The sequence below is a fragment of the Chelonia mydas genome, chromosome 9 (assembly GCF_015237465.2).
Source record: "Chelonia mydas isolate rCheMyd1 chromosome 9, rCheMyd1.pri.v2, whole genome shotgun sequence".
Lineage (NCBI taxonomy): Eukaryota > Metazoa > Chordata > Testudines > Cheloniidae > Chelonia > Chelonia mydas.
Window position 1 is genome coordinate 49,994,918 of NC_057855.1, and position 21,052 is coordinate 50,015,969.

The window sequence follows — 21,052 nt, forward strand, 5'->3', positions numbered from 1 at the left end:
GGACATGCTACTGCTACAGAAGGGTGTGTCATGACTAACCCGCTGTGCAAGGAGGAAGGCCATGGGAATCAGGCCCCAGGAAAGGGCCAGGCAATGATCTGCCTACAACGGCCACGTTTGGCTTTCAGGTGATTTCGGTGGGGACTCAGGAACCCACTTGAGCTGAGGAGGGGTTGGACTTTTACAGGAATTTAAACCTGCGTTTACCTGGAGAGGAACAACCAAACAAATACAAGGGCTTGTCTAGAGCAGGACAGTTTACAACAGTGGAGCTACACCAATGTACCTATCCCAGGGCCAGCTCCTGTGGGCCATACATGGCCCCGGGTCCAGGTAGGCATAGTTACACCATGCCACCCTGATAATGGATCGGAGAGCTGTGCCATCACGAGCCCTCCTTTGCACCAGTGTGGCATTAGGGGTCAGCCCTGGTTGGAGGCACACTGATACACTCCCACCAGTGCAGATCTCCCTGAGCCTTCAGTTGGATGTCCCAAGGCTGGGGTTTCTCAGATGCTGGCCAGTGCAGGGATTGCTCAGGTGCCCGGTTTGAAACCTGGCCGCAGTTCTGGCCTCGCCAGCTGGTGTCCTCTCCCAGCAGGTATACCCCCCTCAGCTCCCCCTCCCCTCGCTCCCTGCCCCAGCGCAGGGAGACTCGTACATTGAGCTTGATATGTGGGACGGCGATGGAGAGCCGGTGCCGCTCAGCGTGCTTGGGCTTTGGGTACAGCGGCTGCGTGGAGTTGCCCAGCAGCTCCCTCAGCACCTGGGACACGTGGTGCAGTTGGATCTTTGGCACCTTGGAGAAGGCCGAGCGCTCCTTCTCCTCCACCAGCACCTTCTGCAGCTTGCTGTGGAAGAGGCTGGAGGGCGCCATGTTCTCGTAGAGGTAGATCAGGGTGTCCCAGGTGACGAACTCCTTCAGGTGCACGCCCTGCTCCAGGAACAGCTTCACGAAGTCCGGCTTGTTGGCGATCAGGGCGGCGGCCATCATGGGGTGCAGATCTGCAGGCTGGCAGGCCAGAGACAGTGCTGTCATTGAGTGACGCCACCCTGCCGATTAGTCCCAGGGGAAGGGCATGGGGCACCGCAGCAAGCCTGGGCAGGGGTCGCTGGAGCAGAGGAAGCAGCCAGCAGGGGAGGCAGCAAGACAGGGGAGGGCATGGACAGGTCGACACAAGCCATGCACAGCTCACGTCTCCACTGCCCACAGTAAAGCAAAGTAGTTTTGCCCCCTTGGGCAGAGCTCTGCTCCTCCTCTGCCCTGGGCCACTGGCCACCTGCTCCTCTCCCCTCCTCTCAGAGGAGCCGTGGCTCTGGGGCTGCTCAGCCCCACTCGGACAGCAGCTAGGCAGCGGTCTCATCCCCTTCCCTGCCCAGAATCCAGTGGTGTGGGGCCGACCAGCTCCCTCCGGTCTTCCTCCCCTCCCCCCAGGAGAGGAGTACTTTCTTTCTGCCTGTCTTTCCCGACCTGGGGCCCTGGCAGGAGCAGCTGCCTGTGTGACCCAGCCCTGATCCCATCTGTACTGGGTATTACAGCTGGCCAGGTATTTCCCATCCTCGGGGCCAGTTCCTTTCAGCCTTACTCACGCCAAGTAATACCCCTCCCATGTGCAAACCCGCCAAATTCACTGGGACTCCTCAGGTCAGTAAGTGCTGTGAGGTAGCATGCACAGGGGTTGCAGACTGTGGTGCTTTTGGTAGAGCATGGCATCCTCTAGCTATAGGGGCTCTGTAGTGGCCGTCCACCCTGGCAGGACATTAGACCTACGAGTGGCCGTGCTTCTGTGGTCAGAAGGTTTGGCACCCTGGAACTCTGCTTTTCTGGCTTTTGGTTCTTCAGTGGCTGAGATGGGAGTCCCTGTAATTCTCCGACGCGTCTTGTCATGCAACTTTGGATGTTTCCATGGAGAAACTCATGCCACCCTCACGTTTTGTTTTCAGGTATGTGTGTGTGTGTCCTCTGTTTAACCACTGCTTGTCTCCAGACCACGTGGAGTGGTACGTACACCTACAGCTGGTCAGGAATTTCTGTTTGATGGGTTTCTCATCAGGAAATGCCAAAGCATCAAAATCAAATTTTTTTGCAGGAACGTATGGGTTTCGACGGAACTTGCGTAAGGGAGGTTCCTCACAGCTAGGATGGAATTTCTGGTTCAACCCAGAGAACCTGGTGAGTCGGGCTCTCATCTGGGATGTAGGAGATCCAAATTTAAGTCCTTCCTCTGCCTTATTCAGAGCAGGGACTTGAATCTGGATCTCCAATATCCCATGTCTTAACTATTCTGGGCACTTGGTCGCTCTCTGTCTCATGTTTTTTCATGAAAAATGTCAAAAGGTCTCGGGTTTGTTCCAATGCGGAATGAAAACGGATTTCAAAACCTCAACATTTTTGCAGAAAGGAATTCTGAATTCCTGGCCAGCCCTGCTCCCATCTCTTGGGTCCCACTGGGCAGCTGAAGCCTTCCGACAAAATATTTGCCAACACGTCAACTTCTGTAAACTACTTCAAAGTTCCAGTGGAGTCAGATAAATTAAAGGGAAGACGCAATTTTTCCCACCTCTAGCTTCTGTGCAATCAGATTGAAAAACAGGTGCGTGAGAGTGGAGCTGGCTTTGCTTTTCCAGCCCCACTTCTCTCCACATGAATGTTGTGACACTGCTGAGTACGTCAGCAGGAAAATGCAAAGCTCAGGGAGCGGAGCCATGCATCCAGCAGCCTTGCAATGCACATAATAACTGAGTGCGCAAAAGGACGGCAGCATCTGCGACAGATTTCTTGGCAGTGGAGTGGTAACTTATTTCTAAAAGACAGCTATTCAGACTCTAGAATACATTCCCTGCCCAGTCAGCATTTAAAGGCCGGTCACATTTTTGGCCTGAGCAGGTTGCTATTAGATCTATGGATAGGGCCCTTCGTTTTCTTTTTCCTGGGAATTTATCAGTGTTTATTACTACAACAACAAAAACAGGTGAAAATCGGTGGAAAAAACTATTGATACTTTTTCTGGGTAAATACTGGGGTTTATTTTGGTGGGCAGAAGGACGGGGAGAAAAAAAATCCATAGATTAATGCTTTGACGAATGGAATTCAATGTGGTTTGCTGCAGAACTAAAACAGAACTCAAAACACAATGCCACCTCTGAGTTTAAGAAAACAATATATCTCTAATTAAGGCTACGGTTTTGTCCCAGAGGTCGTGGAATTCATGGAATCCGTGACTTCCGCAGACCTCCGTGACTTCAGCCCTGGCGGCTGGGAGCTGCAGGGTACTGCCGCTTCCCACAGCGGCAGGAAGCTGTGAGGTACCCCCACTGCCTGAGGCAGCAGGGCCCCCCAAGCTCTCAGCCGCCATGGGCAGAGGGGGTACCCTGCAGCTCCCAGCCATCGCCATGGGGCAGAGGGACCCCCGCAGCACCCCGTCACCGCCACAGGGCAAGGGGACCCCGGCTGCTCCCTGGCCGCCATGGCAGGGCAGGGGGATTCCCACAGCTCCCTGGGGAGGGGGCAGGAGGACCCTGCAGCTTCCCTCCACCGCTGGTGGCAGGGGGACCCTGGAGCTCTGAGCCCCCACCAGTGGTGGGGGGGCAAGGGGGAAAGCTCCCAGCCACCCCACAGCTGCCCAGACCCTTTCCATTTTATCATGGAAATTTTTAGTAAAAGTCAGGGACAGGTCACGGGCTTCTGTGAATTTTTCTTAGCCTTACCTATAATCCCCAAATAAAACTTTTCATTTAAATAAACAGTTTACTGTTGTAGACTTAGAACTATTAGCCTATAAAGACTTACATTTAATAATTGGGCCAGACCATTTGCAGCGCATACGCTCAACTTCATCCTTTTCTCCTGTTTTTGTTTTTTTAAAACATTTGAATCCTTCCTTGTGTTCCAAAACGTAGTCTGATACAGATTTTCATTTTCTTCCCATTGTTGTGTGTCAGATCTTTAAACCGTTGTCTACTAACAGCTTGACATGTATTTGTGGTGGGCGTGTGTTTCATCCATAGGTTCAGATGCGCGCACGCGTACTTTAGAGCTTGTGTGCGTGCCTGTTTATTGTGTGTATCTTGTAGACTAACACATAGCCTTACTTCAACAGACAGCTTTGCATATACACACAGAATAATGTATTCTTGTAATACATATATCTCATGCAATGTACTGTATTTTCCTAATAAAACAAGTTATTTTTTATATATTTGAATGATACAAAAGTAGGGTGAAAATTGGAAAAAAACAAATAATACTTTTTGTAAAACCCAGGATTTTTTTCTGTAAAAATCGGTTTAAACTGAAAACAAAGGGGTTTATCTATGGAAAAACAGGGCATTACCAAGTACTGAATCCTGGGTTCCCCACCTGTAGTTCAGACTCACATCTACAAGGTTTAAACAGAGTAGCTGCTTCTGACAACATAAGAGGGCCTTAAAGCAGGTAGAAATTGACCCCCTGAGAATGCTCCCTATGCAGGGGGCTCCTTGGCCAGCATAAAAGGCCCTGTAGTAGCCCTGCTCTGGAGCTGTGGCTGGCACGCATTGCAGTAGGGCTAGTCTCTGCTCCTCAGAGCAGTCAGGAGATAGGAAAAGCAGAGCGTACATTAGAGCAGGCAGCCCTGCACCAGCATCCTGACCGGCCTTGGCTCCAGAATAGGAGGGAGGCAAAGGTGACATAAAGCCCCCCTAGATCCCACCCCTCCATCTCTGCACCAGGGCAGAGACCTTGGGGGCTTTTTGCCTTCTGGAGCCTGGGGCATAGGTCACTTGCTGGTTTGAACTAGTGTAAACATGGGAGTCTCTGTAACTTGAAGCCTTTAAATCAAGATTTGAGGACGTCAGTAACTCAGCCAGAGGTTCCAGGCCTACTACAGGAGTGGGAGGGAGAGATCGTGTGGCCTGCGATGTGCAGGCGGTCAGACTAGATGGTCATGATGATCCCTTCTGGCCTTAAAGTCTAGGAGAGTACCTGAAAATCAGACCCTCCGCTCCCCACTTGCTGCTGAAGGACAGGCACAGCCAAGTGCATCTCACCTTCCATTCATGGTCATCTGTGAAGATTTCGCTGCGAGCAATGTCCACCCTGTTCCAGGCCACTGCCAGCTTCAGCTGGTGGTCCCAGTTCTCGTGGCCAAAGTGGTCGCGCCTTCGGGAGGCTGCAGCCAAAGGCACATACAACAGAGTGAACTCCAAGGCTGGGCCGGGATGGCCACCTCATTCTTACCACCCCCAGAAAAGCAATATCCAGAGCCGGGCCCCTTGATGGAGAACCAGCCAACTGAGCAGAGCAGCCTGCCCATAGCACACCCCAGTGAGCACAATGGGCCAGGGACAAGGGAGGCCAATGAACCCTGGGAGAAAGACACCAGAAGACATCCCGTACTGGCCCTTCCATTGCCACGGCTCCTGCCCTCTTGGTCTGTTGTGAGCCATTCGCCAAGCCGCTACGTCTCTCTGCCTGCCCCACACATCCTATGGGTGTGGGATTTCTGGATGGGAATCCAGCGCACGTGCAGAGCAGAAACAGCGCAGTTGCTTTGTTCTGAGAGGCGGGGACTGGTAGAGCACTATGGCCTGTGACAATGTGCCAGGAGTTGTCTCCTTATCCCTGCCCTGAAGAGCTGCCAGCTTAAGAAACAGTAGAGACCAACTGGAAGAGCATTATGGGAACTGGCCTGAGAAGGAGCTGCTTGGATCCCCACAGACACTGGAGCAGGATGTCCCCCTGCCAGTGAAGTAACCAACGATGATGAGCCAAAAGGGAAAGGGCAGGGACATTGGTTGACTCTGCCCTCATGTGGGATACACAGGGGGGACTCTTCTGACCAGCAGAAGAGCATGAAAGAGTGTCGATTGTCTCGTGATAGATCAGTGGTTGTTTTAACAGTGATCCCTCCAAAAGCAGGGTCACACGTTCCCCTGGGTCTGAGTGAGCAAAAGGCAGAGAGCAAGGGCTGGACGATCTGTGCACGGCACTAGATAACTACCAGGCAAATGTCTTCCATTCAGACAGTGCCAAAGCATCTCAAAGCACCTCACAGCCTTCCTCTGGTGAAATGGTGAAACAGCGCCTCATATGGGGCAAGACGCAGCAGCACCCCACAGGGACAGATGCTCTTTGGTCATGCTCAGTGAAAACACTTGGGAAATTAATTGACAACATCCCTGCTCCATCCTGTAGCAGGAAGAGAGCCTGAGACACAAGCTCTTGTATTAGAGGCCTGGGCTAAAGTAGCAGTCAAAACTTTGCTGATATAAAGCAAAAATTAGACTGTGAGCTAGAGACAGGCCCTGCTCACAGAATTTGGCAAGAACAGGGCTGATATTACAAAAACACACGTTCCTAAGAGGTGCTAGGCACAGAGCACTCACGTAGACACATTCCAGAAGGGTGGTACCAGAACATCCCAATATTAAGGATGGTACAAAAACGTTCCCCAAGGAAAACAGGAACACACTGTCCCCTTTTAAAAGATAGGGTCAGGATGACAGCACGTAATAGAGATGTTTTGATTGAAGCAACATGTAAAAGGTGATGGGTGATAACTAGCCACATTAGGGAGCAGTAACTAACTATGTTAGAGGGGCAGTACTAACTTGTTTGTATTAGGATATAAAGATGTATTTTAGAGGGAGTGTTTTTGTTTAGCCCAGGGAGGAATGGAAAGTCCCACTGTTCACTGAGCTGGTCCATTGTTACAGGCACACATGTATTAATGGTCCAGTAGAGTTTGCGGGATACTAGTACTGTGCTTGTTGACAATAAACTTGGCCTGGTGCCTTCGTACCTTAATGGATTTTGTGGTCATTGGGCGGTTGGCTCGAGTTCTGCTGTGCCAGCTTTCTGCGCAGAGCTGGGACTGCACGCAGGGAGAACACACACGCAGCCAACATCAGTCCACACATCCCTTTCCTCTGCATATACCTCACTCTCCCTCACACAGCCCAGAGACACTGCACCAGGGAGTGACAACCGGTGCACTCAGTACCGCGGCCACTAAGGAGCAGCTCAAGCACTGGTGAGCCCATGGCCAGCTCTGGTGTGAACTGGCCTCATCCTGACGCCTGGTGGCAGGCACATGCTCACCAGTCTCCAGAGCAGAGCCAGGTAACACCTTCCCCGTCCCTCACCTTTGAGCAGTGCCTGAAGAATGGCCACGTCCACATCTTGCTGGCCATCTTTGCCCTCCCGGAAGATGGTCAGGAGCTGCCTGCTCCGCACTATGTCTTGGATCTGCAAGGAATGGCAGAGGATCAGATGTCCTGCAGCAGCAGCATCCCTTACCGTGCTACCCAGCTCACATGAGGTTAATGCTCTTCCTGAAGATCCTGGCTGGACCGCCCAGTTCAGTTAATACCCTGCTCCTGCCTTGTGATCTGTGGCCCCTTGTGGCCCATTTGACGTTAAATCCCCATCTGCCCTGGACACCTGTTACCCCTCCCAGCCCATTGGAGGTTAATTCTATGACTTCTGTCCCAGCCACCAAACTACAGACCGAGTCCCTGTCCTTGGAATGCACAGACAGCCCGCTGCTTGCTAGAAGACTGCAGATTAAATCGTGGCCCCACTGGAGTTGATGGCAAAACTTCCCCTGGCTGCAGTGGGACCAGGATTTCACCCTGTGTGTTCCTCTCCCCAGAAATGCTCCTGCCCTCTCTAGGCACACTCACCTTTCATCCTCTGGATAATTTGCACAGTGCATGTAGTCACTTTGCTCACACAGATGTCCGCTTGCACACACAAATGATGGCGTTTTGTAGGTGCATCCAGGGTGAGTGGTGAGTACGGGACACAGGCTCCCTCCCTCCCAACAGTGGGGTACATAGCTAAGGTCTGGAACGCTTCCCCAGCATCACACATGGGGTCCCATTCCTCAGTGACTTGTGTGGTAACTGCAGATCCCAGGAGGGGTGACGCATTGCCCTCCCCTGTTATCCGAGTGCTCGGGGGGATGTCAGCCAGAGTAGCAGATGGGGTGTGAGCATCTCACCTTTTTGGTCCACTCCACGATCTTGCCCTCAGTGAAGAGCTCATAGGTGTCCCGGAAGAGGATGCTCAGTTCCTTCTGAATCAGGGAGATGGTTATCTCTGGGACAGGCCGATTGGCCACCTGTGCAATGACATCAGCCACACGCCCGGACCCCTCCACTATCACACATGGGGTGCCATTGGTGATCGCATTGTAGATTGTCTGCAAAACAGAGATGCAGAGCTAGAAGGGTTGACCCAAATCCACTTCAATCAAGGGGAGCCTTCGCGTTAACTCCAGTGAGCTTTGCATCAGGCCCGAGGCACCCACAGCTTACACACAGTCCCCCATTGGTGGCGTCTCTGCATCTCTCACCACTGATGGGCCCCGCCCCCGCCCCCCCCCCCCCCCCCCCCCCCCCACAGTCCTCCTCCACTCAGGCTAAGTGAAGGCTCCCTAACACATGGCTCTCTCGGCTTGTCTCTGCACTGGGGATTTCCAGGGGGAGCCATCCCCACAGTGTTTGCTCCTTTGTTATTTGGAAGTCATTGGGTGCAGTCATGGTTTTAGCTTTTCCAGGCCCAGCAATTCTGAATTCCTGCCTGACCTGTCTGGGAGGAGGAAGCTGCGCTCTTCCCCTTCTCTCCCGTGTACTTACATCGAGCGTCCCAGGTCCCCCCTCCAGCACTACGCAGACGATCGGGATCTTGATGGCGACTCCTGCAAGGAAGCAGGGACTCAAGTCAGCTCCATTTGGACGCAGACCTCTCACAGATCAGCCGCCCTGCTAAGACAGGCCAGCATGGATCTCCCTCAAATAGCTACAAGTAAAAGACAAGCCACAGGTATTTCCAACCCATGCCAGCTTGCAGAGCTGCTCCCAGAGATCAGCTAGCAGGAGGCACTGGCCAGAAGGGCAGGGATGGTTTGTAGTCACTTCACCAGCAGAAATACTGCCTCGACTTGTGCCACTGACCATGGGTGGCGTGTGATCTGCCGGCTGCAGGAGGCTAGAACCCAGCACCGCCCCTTCCTTCCAGCCCAGAGCCCCCCCACCGCAACCACTGGCCCCCTCCCCAGGCTAGCGCCTCCAGCCCTGGGAGGGTGGGTGGTGCGGCTCCAGCCTCCCCAGCCCCAGAGAACTGCATAGGGGGATCCGCAGAGCAGGAAGCTGGAGGGAGGGTGGGCCTGGGGGCAGAGCATGGGAGGGGCCATGCCTGGCTGTTTGAGGAGGCACATCCTCCCCCAGCCTATGATATTCACCTCCCATGCCATTGACAAAGCCTGGCAGGAAAGACGGTATCCACTAACGGAGCTCCTTCTCCAAAGCCTCTGCTCCCTGGACTCTCTGACACCACCCGCCAACGGTGAATGCACTGATGCTAACACGCGACCTCCTCCTTGCCAGACGCCAGAGAGATCTAGGGGCTTGCCCATGCCCTGGTGCCAATGTCTGTCGGATCTCATGTCTTCCACTCCCTCCGCTCCGGAGCAGGGCTGACCTGTGCTGCCATTACCTTCTTTCACCTTAGTCTGCTCGGAAATGAACTTCTCCAGTCTGGTCCTCAGGGAGATCTCCACACCGTATCTGCCATGGGTCCCGTCATCCACCAGGATGAAGTGGGAGTGGTTGCTGTCCAGGCAGGAGAGGTTCCCCTGGCTCTCCTCATCCAGCACGTATTCAGCCGGGAAGCCGCCCTGCAAACGGCCAGAGGAAAGAGAGACAGACCAAAAGGGGGATTTCGCTGGGCCCTTCTCGCTATTAGCAGAGCAGGCGGCGGTCCCCTGGCTGAACCCCGTAGGAACAGCCCCAGGGAAGCAGACAAAAGCGCAGGGTGGTGGCCAGCAGGTGTGGTGAAAACAGCAGGTGTGCGAGAGGGAGTCCGCACAGGGGGGTGGGAGAGGAGAGACAGGGGACAGTCCTGACTTGGATCAATGAATGATGGACGAGATGGCCCAGTGTAGTGACAGAGGCAAAGCCAGAAAGCAGAAGAGGGCGGGATCAGGACTGGGCAGCAATCTTTGACAAATAGCCATCCCGGCCCCTCCCAAGCGGTTTCTCACAGTGACTGTTACTTAATCCTCTCAGCTCAGCAGCTCGTGCAGTGCTCCCTGCACCACCTGCCTGGGGCCCCCTCTTTCTGGGCCCCTCCTGATGCTTTACGGAATCGAGAGGGGAGAATCTTCCGCTCAGAAATACACAAAGGAGGGATTTGAAATTGCTACGAGCTCAGTTAGCTCAGTGATTCGAAGGTGGACACTGCATAGCATAGAGGCCAAGAGTCTCAAACAGGGGTAGGGGTGCCTGGAGTTAGGCTCCCAAGTCCCAAAATAAATGATCTGATTGTCCAAAGCGTCAAGTTCTCAGCAGCTCTCAGTGAAATCAATGGGAGTTGTGGATGCTCAGCCTTTCTGAAAGGCAGACTACTTATTTAGGCACCTAATAACGTCACACTGTCTCATTAGACTCGAATCTGTCTGCCTTAAGTATTCCTGAGGGGCCTATCACTGTAACTACAGACTCAAGCTGGAGTTCTGCAGATATGGTAGGCATTCTCCAGTATATTTCCCTGAAACAAAAGCAAATGTGTCACAGATTTGGTTAACTTCTGAGAGATTGGGGGGGGGGGGGGGAATCTACATTATTTTAGAACCAAAAGCGCCCTAAAATGTGTTTGCAAGGGGGAGGACATATTTTCCTCACCCTTGTCATAATATGGCCCCTTCTGTCTTTCTCGGCTGTCTATTTTTCTCTTATCGCTGCTGAGATTGTGTGAAAATATCTAACATGAAACGGGCAAGGTCAGGAGTTCCATTTGCATACTTGGTATTTTAAATACATGGTATTAACAAGCAATCATGAATTCCTTCTCCTTTTTCCTTTCTGATGCAAGGTTTTCAAAGAGGTTGGGGGATAAGTGTTGGCCTTTATGTCTCTAATCCTCTGAGGGTGTGTGAGATTCAGGACCTGTCTACAAACACACAGCCCCCCACCCCCACCCCGCAGACACTGGAGCAATCAAACACGCAGCCCCCACACCCCACAGAGGCTGGACACTCACCATGGGGCAGATGAGGCTGCCTCGGTTGTACACGGTCCCCCAGGTGGCTATGCCGATGGTAACAATTTTGCCCTCTTTGCAGCTGCTGCTCATGCTGAAGTCTCTCACAGCTTCTCCCACCTGCTTCATCACGCCGGCGTGGGACCCACCCGTTATGATCCAGGCACCTGGCAGACAGAGCAGGGATTGGCAAGGTGAATGAGCCACGCACAGTGGCTGATATCCTAGCCTATCAGAGACCTACAGAAGTCCCCCTTCCACCCAGGTTTTGGAGACTCTGAGGCCTGTGGAGTACCCATCCTGCATTCTGCCCCATCAGTACCTTGGGGTGTCAAAGCCCTCCGTGCACTAAGCCCACCCTCTTTGACACACAGGTCTGGGACCTCGCTGGGCTTCATGCCTCCTTGCCCTGCACTTTGTGTAGGCCCTAGGGGAGGAGAATGCCACTATTGCAAGTGGACCGTGCTTTGTGCAGGGGCAGACAGATTGTCTTGTGGGTCAGGACTGGGATGTAGAAGATCTGGATTTGGTTCCCTGCTCTCCCGCAGACTTCCTCTCTGACCTTGTGGACCTGTGTGTTTCTATAAGGTGGAGATAATCATAGAATCATAGAATATCAGGGTTGGAAGGGACCTCAGGAGGTCATCTAGTCCAACCCCCTGCTCAAAGCAGGACCAATCCCCAACTAATAACCCTTCTTCTTCCTCTGTTGGGCTGTTCAGACTGAACTCTTCAGGGCAGGGGACTGTCTCTCACCATGGCCTTAATGGCCATGTCTTCACTGCCAAAAAGGTGTGTTTTACAGTGGGATAACTATCAGGCATTAACCATCTCTTTGTAAAACCCTAGTGAAGACAAGGCTCTGTAGCTTTTGCTGGGGGTAGGCGAAGTTAACCACAGGTGTGGGGTATAGGGCAGACCAGTCTAGCTAAAAACTACCTGCGCCTTGTCTCCACTAGGCTTTTGCAGCAAGAGCGGTAATTTGCACTCATTCTTTTGCTGTAAACACACACCTGTTTTGGCAGTGAAGACACAGTCGAAGATTTAAAAGCATGAGGCTAACGTGTTAACAAAACACCTTTTAAAAGTCTAGTCTAGGCAAGGCATTCTGCCTTTAGCACATGGTAATGCACATGGTAATGCATATGAAATCTCATCCTTCCAATTTTACAAATAGCCAAATATATCACCTCCTGATGCCACCCTATTTAATCTGCAAAAAATCAAAAGGGTTTCAGGACAGTAACAACACCAGTACTTGTTTAGAAAGTCTAGTCTATAGCCTGCAGCACATGTTCTCAGAAAGTTTTTCCAACCTCCAGCCATTTCCCCCCTTCTTCTATTGCTTTTCCTTGGAGAGAAAGTGGCAATTTTCTGTAGTATTTGTATGAAGCCTATTTGTGCCTCAGTTTCCCCTATAATTTGCATGGCTACCCAGATGAGGTGAGAGGAGGACTGTTTGCTCTTAGGGCAGGCTGGGAGACATAGGTATGAATGTTGCCCAGGTGTCTGAGCCTGGATGGGTCATAAAAAAGGACTGACCAAGGCCAACCCCATATCAATGGAGGAGCCAAGAAGACAAAGGCAAAGTCAATTGCTAGGACATTGACAGCAACCCAGAGGGAGATGGATTTCCACCCACTCTCAGCAGGGAAGCTGAGCACAATCCCCCAGCTTGAGAACAAAGGACTGGGGAGGTGTGTGGTGCAGGATAAGTGATGGATGCTGTAAGGAGTCAGGGCTCTGACCTGGGAAGCGACCAAGGAGGTCAGACTGAGACCCCAGACAGAGCCTAAACATGGGGGTTCACTACAGCTTGGCTGGGCTCTGGGCTAACCGGCATGGTCTCTGGGCTAGCCTTCATTTCTCTGTGCTAATCTAAGGACTTCCTATACTGTGTACAGTTAACACAGGAGAGGCTGATGGACCTGGGGTTATTTAGTCTGCAGAAGAGAAGAGTGAGAGGGGATTTGATAGCAACCTTCAACTACCTGAAGGAGGGTTCCAAAGAGGATGGAGCTAGGCTGTTCTCAGTGGTGGCAAATGACAGAACAAGAAGCAATGATCTCAAGTTGCAGTGGGGGAGGTCTAGGTTGGATATTAGGGAAAACTATTTCACTAGGAGGGTGCTGAAGCACTGGAATGGGTTACCTAGGGAGGTGGTGGAATCTCCATCCTTAGAGGTTTTTAAGGCCTGGCTTGAAAAAGCCCTGGCTGGGATGATTTAGTTGGTGTTGGTCCTGCTTTGAGCAGGGGATTGGACTAGTTGACCACCTGAGGTCTCTTCCAACCCTAATCTTCTATGATTCTATGACTAATAACCCCAACTGTTTTGACAGTGCTGTGGGAGTGTCACTGTGTATGCTGGGGTGCATTAATCTCTGAAGAGGGGACAAATCTCTACCAAGAGTCTAGCTCAGTTGGACTCTCTGAGCAGATCTCATGGTGTGAAGTAGGAGTGCTGGAGCCCCAGAGGTTCAGTCAAGGAGGCAGTGAGGTAGCATGGCTTACCCTGGAGGAAGAGTGAGACCCTGTGGGGGTCTGGCACATTGGAGGGGCGCCTCCTGGAGATTGTTCCAAAACTGGGGATGTAACACCAATCCTGTGGATCCATGATAATCAAACCAGCTGATCAGTAGGGAATCATTTGTGCTGCCCCACGTCTGCTTATTCTCCTGTATTTGTCAGCTTTAGAAGACTTGTTTGTGTTTGGTCAATCTCCTCCCATTATCTGTCTAGTTATTCAAATGCCCAAGGTGGTGACCATACATTGCATAATCTGCTTGATCCTAACAGCTTTTTTTCCTCTGCAATGATTTCCAGTTCTTAGCCCGGTTTTTATAATGTGTTAGTTACCATGTCAGCTAATTTGCTCTAACGTTACATCTTAAACCCTAGTCTAGACAAGGCCTGTGTGCGTGTACAGCACCAAGTAGAACGGAGTCCTGAGGGTGGCTGAGGTCTCTAGAATCTACCCTAATACAGACAATAATAACTGCACCAGGGGCAAGGCAGTGAGGAATCAGCCCCAGTGCCTAAGAGTCATGTGAGACCTGAAGAGTTCCCAAGGGCTAATGGGTTTGTCTGTATTGTCTTCTTTCTGCTTGTCCAAGATGGGCCTGAAACACCAAGTTTGGATCCTGATCTGAATTTTTCCAAAGTCTGAGGAATTCTGGCATGAGGTCTGGATTCATTCCCATCTAGAGGTGGGTGAAATTTTTTGGCCAAAACTCTTTGTCGCCAAAAAAAGCACATTTGGGTCGAAAGAAACATTTTATGAATTCACCAAATTGTTTCCATTGAAAAAAAAAACAAAACAAAAACTCTGAAAACATCTAATTGTTTTGTAACAACATTTTCCAACCAGAACGTTTCAATTTTTTGATTCAAGACAAAACGTCATTTAGAAATTTCCTGCAGCTTCATTAATTTTTTTTTTTTTAGTTTAAAATTGAAACATTTTGTTTTGGGTCAAACTCAACATTGCATCCAACTGAAAACAATTTTGGTTTTTTTACTACTTTTTGATTCCCTGAAAATTTTGCTTTGGGTCAACCTGAAACTATTTTTAATTTTTTTTCCCTGGAACTGCAAACAACTTGAAAAAATATCACTCGTTCTCCCAGCTCTATTCCCACCTCATTCAAATGTTCAGAATGCAGATTCTTTGCTCCATATTTACTCTGGCTGTCCCTTTCCCAGCAGTAGCTCTTTGAAATAAGAACTGACGAATTGGCTCCTTTCGCTGTAGTTCATTGAAATGGCTGTATGGATAGCCTCTGCTGAAGATTTTATTTGTCACTTCTTGCAGCAGAATCCCAACACAGATCCCGTGGTCTCCTGCAGCAGTCGACATTTGGGCTGGCCTTTCCCCACCATGTGGGAGAACACCAGGCTCACAGAGTATGAGCTACCCCAAGCAAGGACCGTGCCCAGATCCCAGCACAGTGTTACTTCCCATGAGGACCCCTTGGTAATATCAGTAAGGGCAGAATTTGGCTCAGGATATTTCTGTTCATGATTCAGAGAAGGCTAAGAGGTGATTTGATCAGAGTCTATAAGTACCTAGCAAGAAGACTTCTGATGGCACAGGGGTCTATAAACTAGACTCTAATCTAAAACAAGATCCAATGGCTGGAGCTGAAGCTAGATAAATTCAGACTAGAAACAAAGTGCCCATTTTTAACAGTGAGAGCTTACTGAGCAAGACAGTAGATTCTTCACCCCTTGAAGTCAGTACATCAGGACTGGATGTCTTCGTAAATGATGCACTGTTGCTCAAAGAGGCAGAACGGGCTCCATGCAGGAGTCACGCTGGCCTGCATTAGAGGATCGTAATGGCCCCTTCTGGTCTTAGCATTGGACTCTATCGCTCACTAGGTGATTCCTGGGATTGCATTAATTTTCTGTCTGAGGCATCTCTGCTGGTGTGCAACTGACACTGTATTCTCAGAGATGCCGAGCCAGGCAGCATGCTAATGAGAGGCTTGCGGTGCCAGCATTACTGAAAGAGGACAGCGAGTGACTGGCGGCTGCTCAGCAATGGAAGCGTTTACTAGGAAAGGCTGGTGCAAGGGTCCTGGTGAGATATGGGGCAATGCTGGGGCTGGAACGCAGGAAGGGGTTAGTGCCCTGTGGCATGTATATGAGAGACTAGTGTGCGGGTGGTGGGTAGGAGAGGCTGGTAGAAGTGAGAAATATTCACAGGGCTGCAGTGAGCTGAGATGACGGTGCAAGAGGTTTCTCAGTCTGAAAGCAACATTTCAGATCTGTGGGCCACACCCAGAGATGGGCACTCTGGGCCCCTGTACTCCACCCCAATCACTATGAGACCATACAGCAGATCCTGCAGGAAAGCTAAAGGCTTTTCCCCTGGAGCACATGGTATAAGCAGAGGTCAGGCAGGCGTGAGTCAGGCGGAGGAAAACGCTGGCCCCAAGGGAGCAGGAGTCCAAGGACGCATGAAAGGTCACTTACCAAAGCTGCTCACTGGCTCTGCAGAGCTCTGGTAACTGCCTGAACTTGCCTGTCTCCAGAGCCCCTGCAGAGGCTGATCTATCGGCTTGTTGTCTGGAGAGCTGTGGTTTCTAGCCAACGTCACTGTCATTCCAGCACTGATGAGCTCGTAGGCCAGGGATGCTGTTCCACAAGGATCTGACACCTTCTATTCTATTCCATTCCCATTCTGACACCACCCTCACCACCGTATTAGCTGAGCTCCTTCCCTAGCACATTATCCCCCATTGGGAACCCCCTAGCGCTTTCCCCCGGGACGCAAACAGGGCTCTCCTCTAGCGCAGCCCCAGGAATACTCTGCCCGCCCTCAGGGACTATGTACCACCAGCAGGTGTTACCTGTTGTCTGGGCCACCTTGACCAGCCCCCGTCGGAAGATGTTCTTCAGCCTCGGCATCATGTTGAAATTCTTAGCTCCCCCGGTCACAGAGATGAGCAGGTTGGGCAAGTCGAGGCCCCAGTGCTGAGTCATCAGCTGGTAGATGACACATGGAGGGGTGTCCACCGAGACGCGCACATACTGAGGGTGGAGGGGGGTGCAAAACACAGGGAAGGGATGGAGTAAAACCCACTGCACCTACCCAGAGAGCAAAGCCAGCCAGGAACTCATCCTAGCCAACACAGCAAGAATCAAACTCCTTTCCTCTAAGCAATCAAGGCCAGGCAGCTCCCTTCTCTCCCCACCCCAGTTCCTCACCTTCCTGTAAAGGACCAGGGCTGCGTGGAGAGGAACATCTCCCTCCACTGCCCCATGCATCACCTCAGGGCCAGTCCAGGCTGGCAGCTGAATCTGTCACTGCACAGCACCCCCGAGGTGACAGATTCCCCCCTCCAAGGAGAGGCTGAGATGACAGAGTGACGGATGCTGCTGCTGTTCTAGTGCCAGGCCCTGGGGAGTGTGAGGTTGACTCAGAGCTGGATGCTGTACCTCTTCCCTCCCACCTCCATGGCATTCAGACCCCAAGGGGTCTAAGGCAGGAGGAGCGGAGGAGGTTGCACACTGAATCTTGGCCCACCAAATGGCTTCAGAGGAGACCTTAGATTTACTCGTCCTGGCCCTGGGCCTCCTTCCCTCTCCCCAGACCTGCTCCGGCGGTTGGCAGGGTGAAGGAGGTGACCCCACCTGCCCCCTCCCTTTCTCTGCTGGGACCAGGGCTGCCTTTGGAGCCTCTCCTCATCTACCATCAAAAGCAGGCAAATACGCCCATTCCATCAGCTGCAAGTGCCGAGCAGCAGGGTTTCAGTATGGGATCCCTGTCCCCTAGACACTAGGGACTGACCCACCTTTCCCACCTTTGGTCCCAGACCTACAAAGCTGATATCACCAAATGCATCCGTCGGCATTTCTTGGATGTGCTTCTTGGGGTCCCATTCTTTCCCCAGGAAAACAGATGGCTTTGTAGCCTCTTCCAGGTGCTGTTCCCTGGGGTAACCACACTCACACATGACCCTCCTGCAAGAAAACAGCATCAGCAACTCCCTGAACTCAAAAGGAGAGTCTCTGGCAGTTACAGGCAGATGAGTGGATATTAGGAAAAACTTTTGCACTAGGAGGGTGGTGAAACACTGGAATGCGTTACCTAGGGAGGTGGTGGAATCTCCTTCCTTAGAAGTTTTTAAGGTCAGGCTTGACAAAGCCCTGGCTGGGATGATTTAGTTGGGGATTGGTCCTGCTTTGAGCAAGGGGTTGGACTAGATGACGTCCTGAGGGTCCCTTCCAACCCTGATATTCTATGATTCTATGAGTCTGTTGAGTCTATGAGTATGAGACTGGAAGCAGTGGCAATGGCTTACTTTGAAAATTCCCGACACCAGCCCCTAGGGAGCTTATATCTCCTGCCCAGCTTGCCCATCAGCTACTGGCTATGGAGGAGAAATCACTGTGAGGAAGAGATCATTGTGCATGGTAGAACGCAGCAAAAATCAGCATTTCCATTCTGCAGGACATTCCGATATCTGGACATTGTTTTCACCCCAAATTAAGCCAAAATATATTTTAAAAATTGTGGAACAAAAAGTTCTGGAAAATATTGATTCAGAAATGGAAAATCATTTTGTTCTGAGTCAGTTCAATGTTAAGTTACACATCCCAGTAGTGCCTTGCATTGTCTCTTGGGAGGTGTAGTTCTGGGTGCTTCATGTCCTAATGCCCCCAATGGCAGGTCTCCATGGCAAGACTACATCTCCTGTGATGCACTATAGTCAGCTCCCATGATGCACCACACAGGTCAGTCTGAAGGGACACCACATGCTGCACCATGGGACATGTAGTCCAGCCCTGGAGCTCAGCCCATGGGGGAGAATCACCTGGAACTACAACTCCCATGAGGCAATGCACCACCAAAGGGAAAAACAATCCAATGGTGAATGGACCCAAAATGAAATAGTTCATGAAATACTTTTCCATTGGAATATTGAAAAATTTAGGCAAAATAGAAATTTTCACATAGAAAATTTTAACTTTGCAGAAACTGCATTTTCCATCAACAAGTCGTTTTGATTGAAAATTCCCAACCAGCTGTAGGGCAGAGTGCTTTGCACCACTGACCTGTTAAGTGTGGTAGAAGCTCACTAATCTGCACCAGTGTCCAGGAGACCTGATGCACACTGCTCAGTGCTGTGAACTAGTCAGTAGGTGAACAAGCAATCAGGAGCCACATCAAGGCACCTGCACTGCAGAAGGAACCCAGTTCTCTTGGTCTGGCAAGCGCGTTTCCTATTATTATAGATGACAGTACTTCATAACAGTGCAACAAGCCAAGACTTGTGGCTAAGCATTGGACCGATTCCCTGTGTGAGCTCAGGCCTCAACTCTGTGGATCTCAGCTCTCCAACTACTAAAAGAGGATAATGGTTCTTCCAGCGTCTGTCTATTGGTTTGTCAGCTCTTTGGGGAAGGGGCTGTCTCCTACTGTGTGCAGTGCCTAGCACAGTGGACCCTTGATCTCAGTGGGGACTCTAAATGCTGCAATAGTAATACATTACTGTAGTATATTTTCCTGAAGTAAATGCAACCTCACTACAGTCATCAGCAACGTGCAGTGACAACACTGGAGATTTTATGAGGATTACCCATGTTTGCAACTTTGCCTGGGAGAGTAGTTGCCCAGATTTTGATCCTGACATTACATTAGAGCTGATCAACAATTTTGTTGGATTTTTGACTAAAATAATGTTTTTGTGAAAGCATCTGCAAAAAAATTCAGTTCTGTTCAAAAACAGAACACCCAAAAAACTGAAATGTTTTGTCCAAAACCCCAAATATTTCCATCTGGAAATACTGCTGCAGAGCCTCATGGAAATTGTAGTTCAGTTTCTTTATATCTCCATTCACTTCTATGGGCGGGGCTCCCCAGCTGGACTACACCTCCCATGATGCATCGTCACCAGGGACTCTCATGCTGCACCACCTTCCCTCTCCAAGAGAGGAGAGTGTGGTGCATCATGGGAAATATCCAAGCAGACAGCTCAGCCTATAAATAATAATAATAATTCCTATAATGCTTAGCTGTTTATACAGAGCTTGCCATCAGAAGATCTCAAAGCACTTTTCAAAGGGTGGTAACTGTCATAAGTATATATTATTATGTAAGTATACATTGTCAGTATAAAGAAAAGGAGCGAGGGTGGCCACTCACGCATTCCCAGAAAATGTGGTACTTCTGGGAATGGCATGGACCCACCCCCACTGGCATGACCCTGCGCTCATGGTAAGTGTAAGGTTACACCACTTGGAGGACACCATTTGGAAGAGCATGCCACTCCACCCCCACCAGTGTGACCTTGCACCCAGCTGAATGGCCTGCCTGATGGGAGCATGTGGCACCAGAACTACAACTCCCATGAGGTATCATGGCTGCATTTGCAAATCAAAACATATCCATTTTCAAATTTCCACCAAAAAAATCCAAATTTTCTGTAGAAAATTTAAACAAAAACTACATTTTTTTGTTTTTGTTTCCATCAAAGTTTTCCACAGGAATAAGAACAACATTTTTCAACCAGCTGTGCTTAGCACTGTGGAATCAGCTGAAGAAACACAACATTTCTTCTCCAGGAAATCTTTTCCTGTATTCTCTTTGTGCGGCTCCCAGACCATCACTGCACTCCTCTCCTCGTAACAGAAATGGGCTTAACACTGCATGTTGATTCTACTTTCCTGCAATGTGGGTGGAAAGCAAGAAGCAGACGGAAGGGGGAAAACATCCATGCATTTGGCTTACCCAGTATCTGACATTTGGGAACTTTCAACAAAGTACACACACTCCTTCTTCCTGATGTTTTCAGAAATCCACGAGCTGAGATTCTCCTATCGTGAGGGAGAGAATAAGGGGAACAGTAGGCCTAAATGGTTTCAGACAAAGACCAGATTACATAGGTTCCTACAACTGATCCACAGAAAAAGGGGCACATCACAGATGCAGCGTGCAAGGGCTCTCAGCCAGTACATAGAGAAACAAAGGTCACAACTGCAAGAAACCCAAGGGGAATTTGACACTTTCAGTTAGACAGCTAGCAGAGTGAGGAGCACACTGTGTACCAGAGAGATAGACGTGTGCCCAAAGCTGAGGATGACAAGACATGAAGGAGCAGCGAGGGCTGAGTCTAACAGCTTATTCACACTTTGAATTTGTTGCAGGTTAACTTGAGTTATTTCATGTTAAATTGGTGGGGGCTTTGTCTGGTCACACAGGAAGAAAGGAGTTGTGGCTCCTTTAAGGAATTCCCCCTCCTTAGGGTTGGAAGGTGGGCAGAGGGAAGGGGGCATCACCTGAGCAGGGGGTTGGCCAGAGGGGCTCAGGTGCGCCACTGGCCCCTGCAGACAAGGATTAAGGTATGTGAATGCCCTGCCCTCTCTCACTCCAGGTCTGGGACTGGGGGTGATGCTGTTAGTGGGTTTGTTTTCACCTTGTGTGAATGGGATCGTCAGAACGGTTCTCTTCCATGTGTCCACTTCTCCCGGGGCACTTTGTCTGTCTCCCTGGCTATTGGAGAAAAGCATGTAATGACC

The 21,052-nt window shown here is 50.6% G+C and overlaps 1 protein-coding gene across 1 annotated transcript in view; it reads right to left on the reverse strand.

Moving 5' to 3' along the window:
• TRPM2 (transient receptor potential cation channel subfamily M member 2) overlaps positions 1–21,052 on the reverse strand; it is a 57,419-nt gene that overhangs the window by 26,905 nt on the left and 9,462 nt on the right. The window contains exons 3-12 of the mRNA XM_007052618.3: positions 20,265–20,350; positions 17,326–17,494; positions 16,381–16,561; positions 11,027–11,193; positions 9,482–9,662; positions 8,623–8,684; positions 7,986–8,186; positions 7,126–7,228; positions 5,029–5,150; positions 662–1,012 (exon numbers count right to left, since the gene is read on the reverse strand). Coding sequence (XP_007052680.3) covers positions 662–1,012; positions 5,029–5,150; positions 7,126–7,228; positions 7,986–8,186; positions 8,623–8,684; positions 9,482–9,662; positions 11,027–11,193; positions 16,381–16,561; positions 17,326–17,494; positions 20,265–20,350 — 1,623 coding nt within the window. The remainder of the gene's footprint in view (positions 1–661; positions 1,013–5,028; positions 5,151–7,125; positions 7,229–7,985; positions 8,187–8,622; positions 8,685–9,481; positions 9,663–11,026; positions 11,194–16,380; positions 16,562–17,325; positions 17,495–20,264; positions 20,351–21,052) is intronic.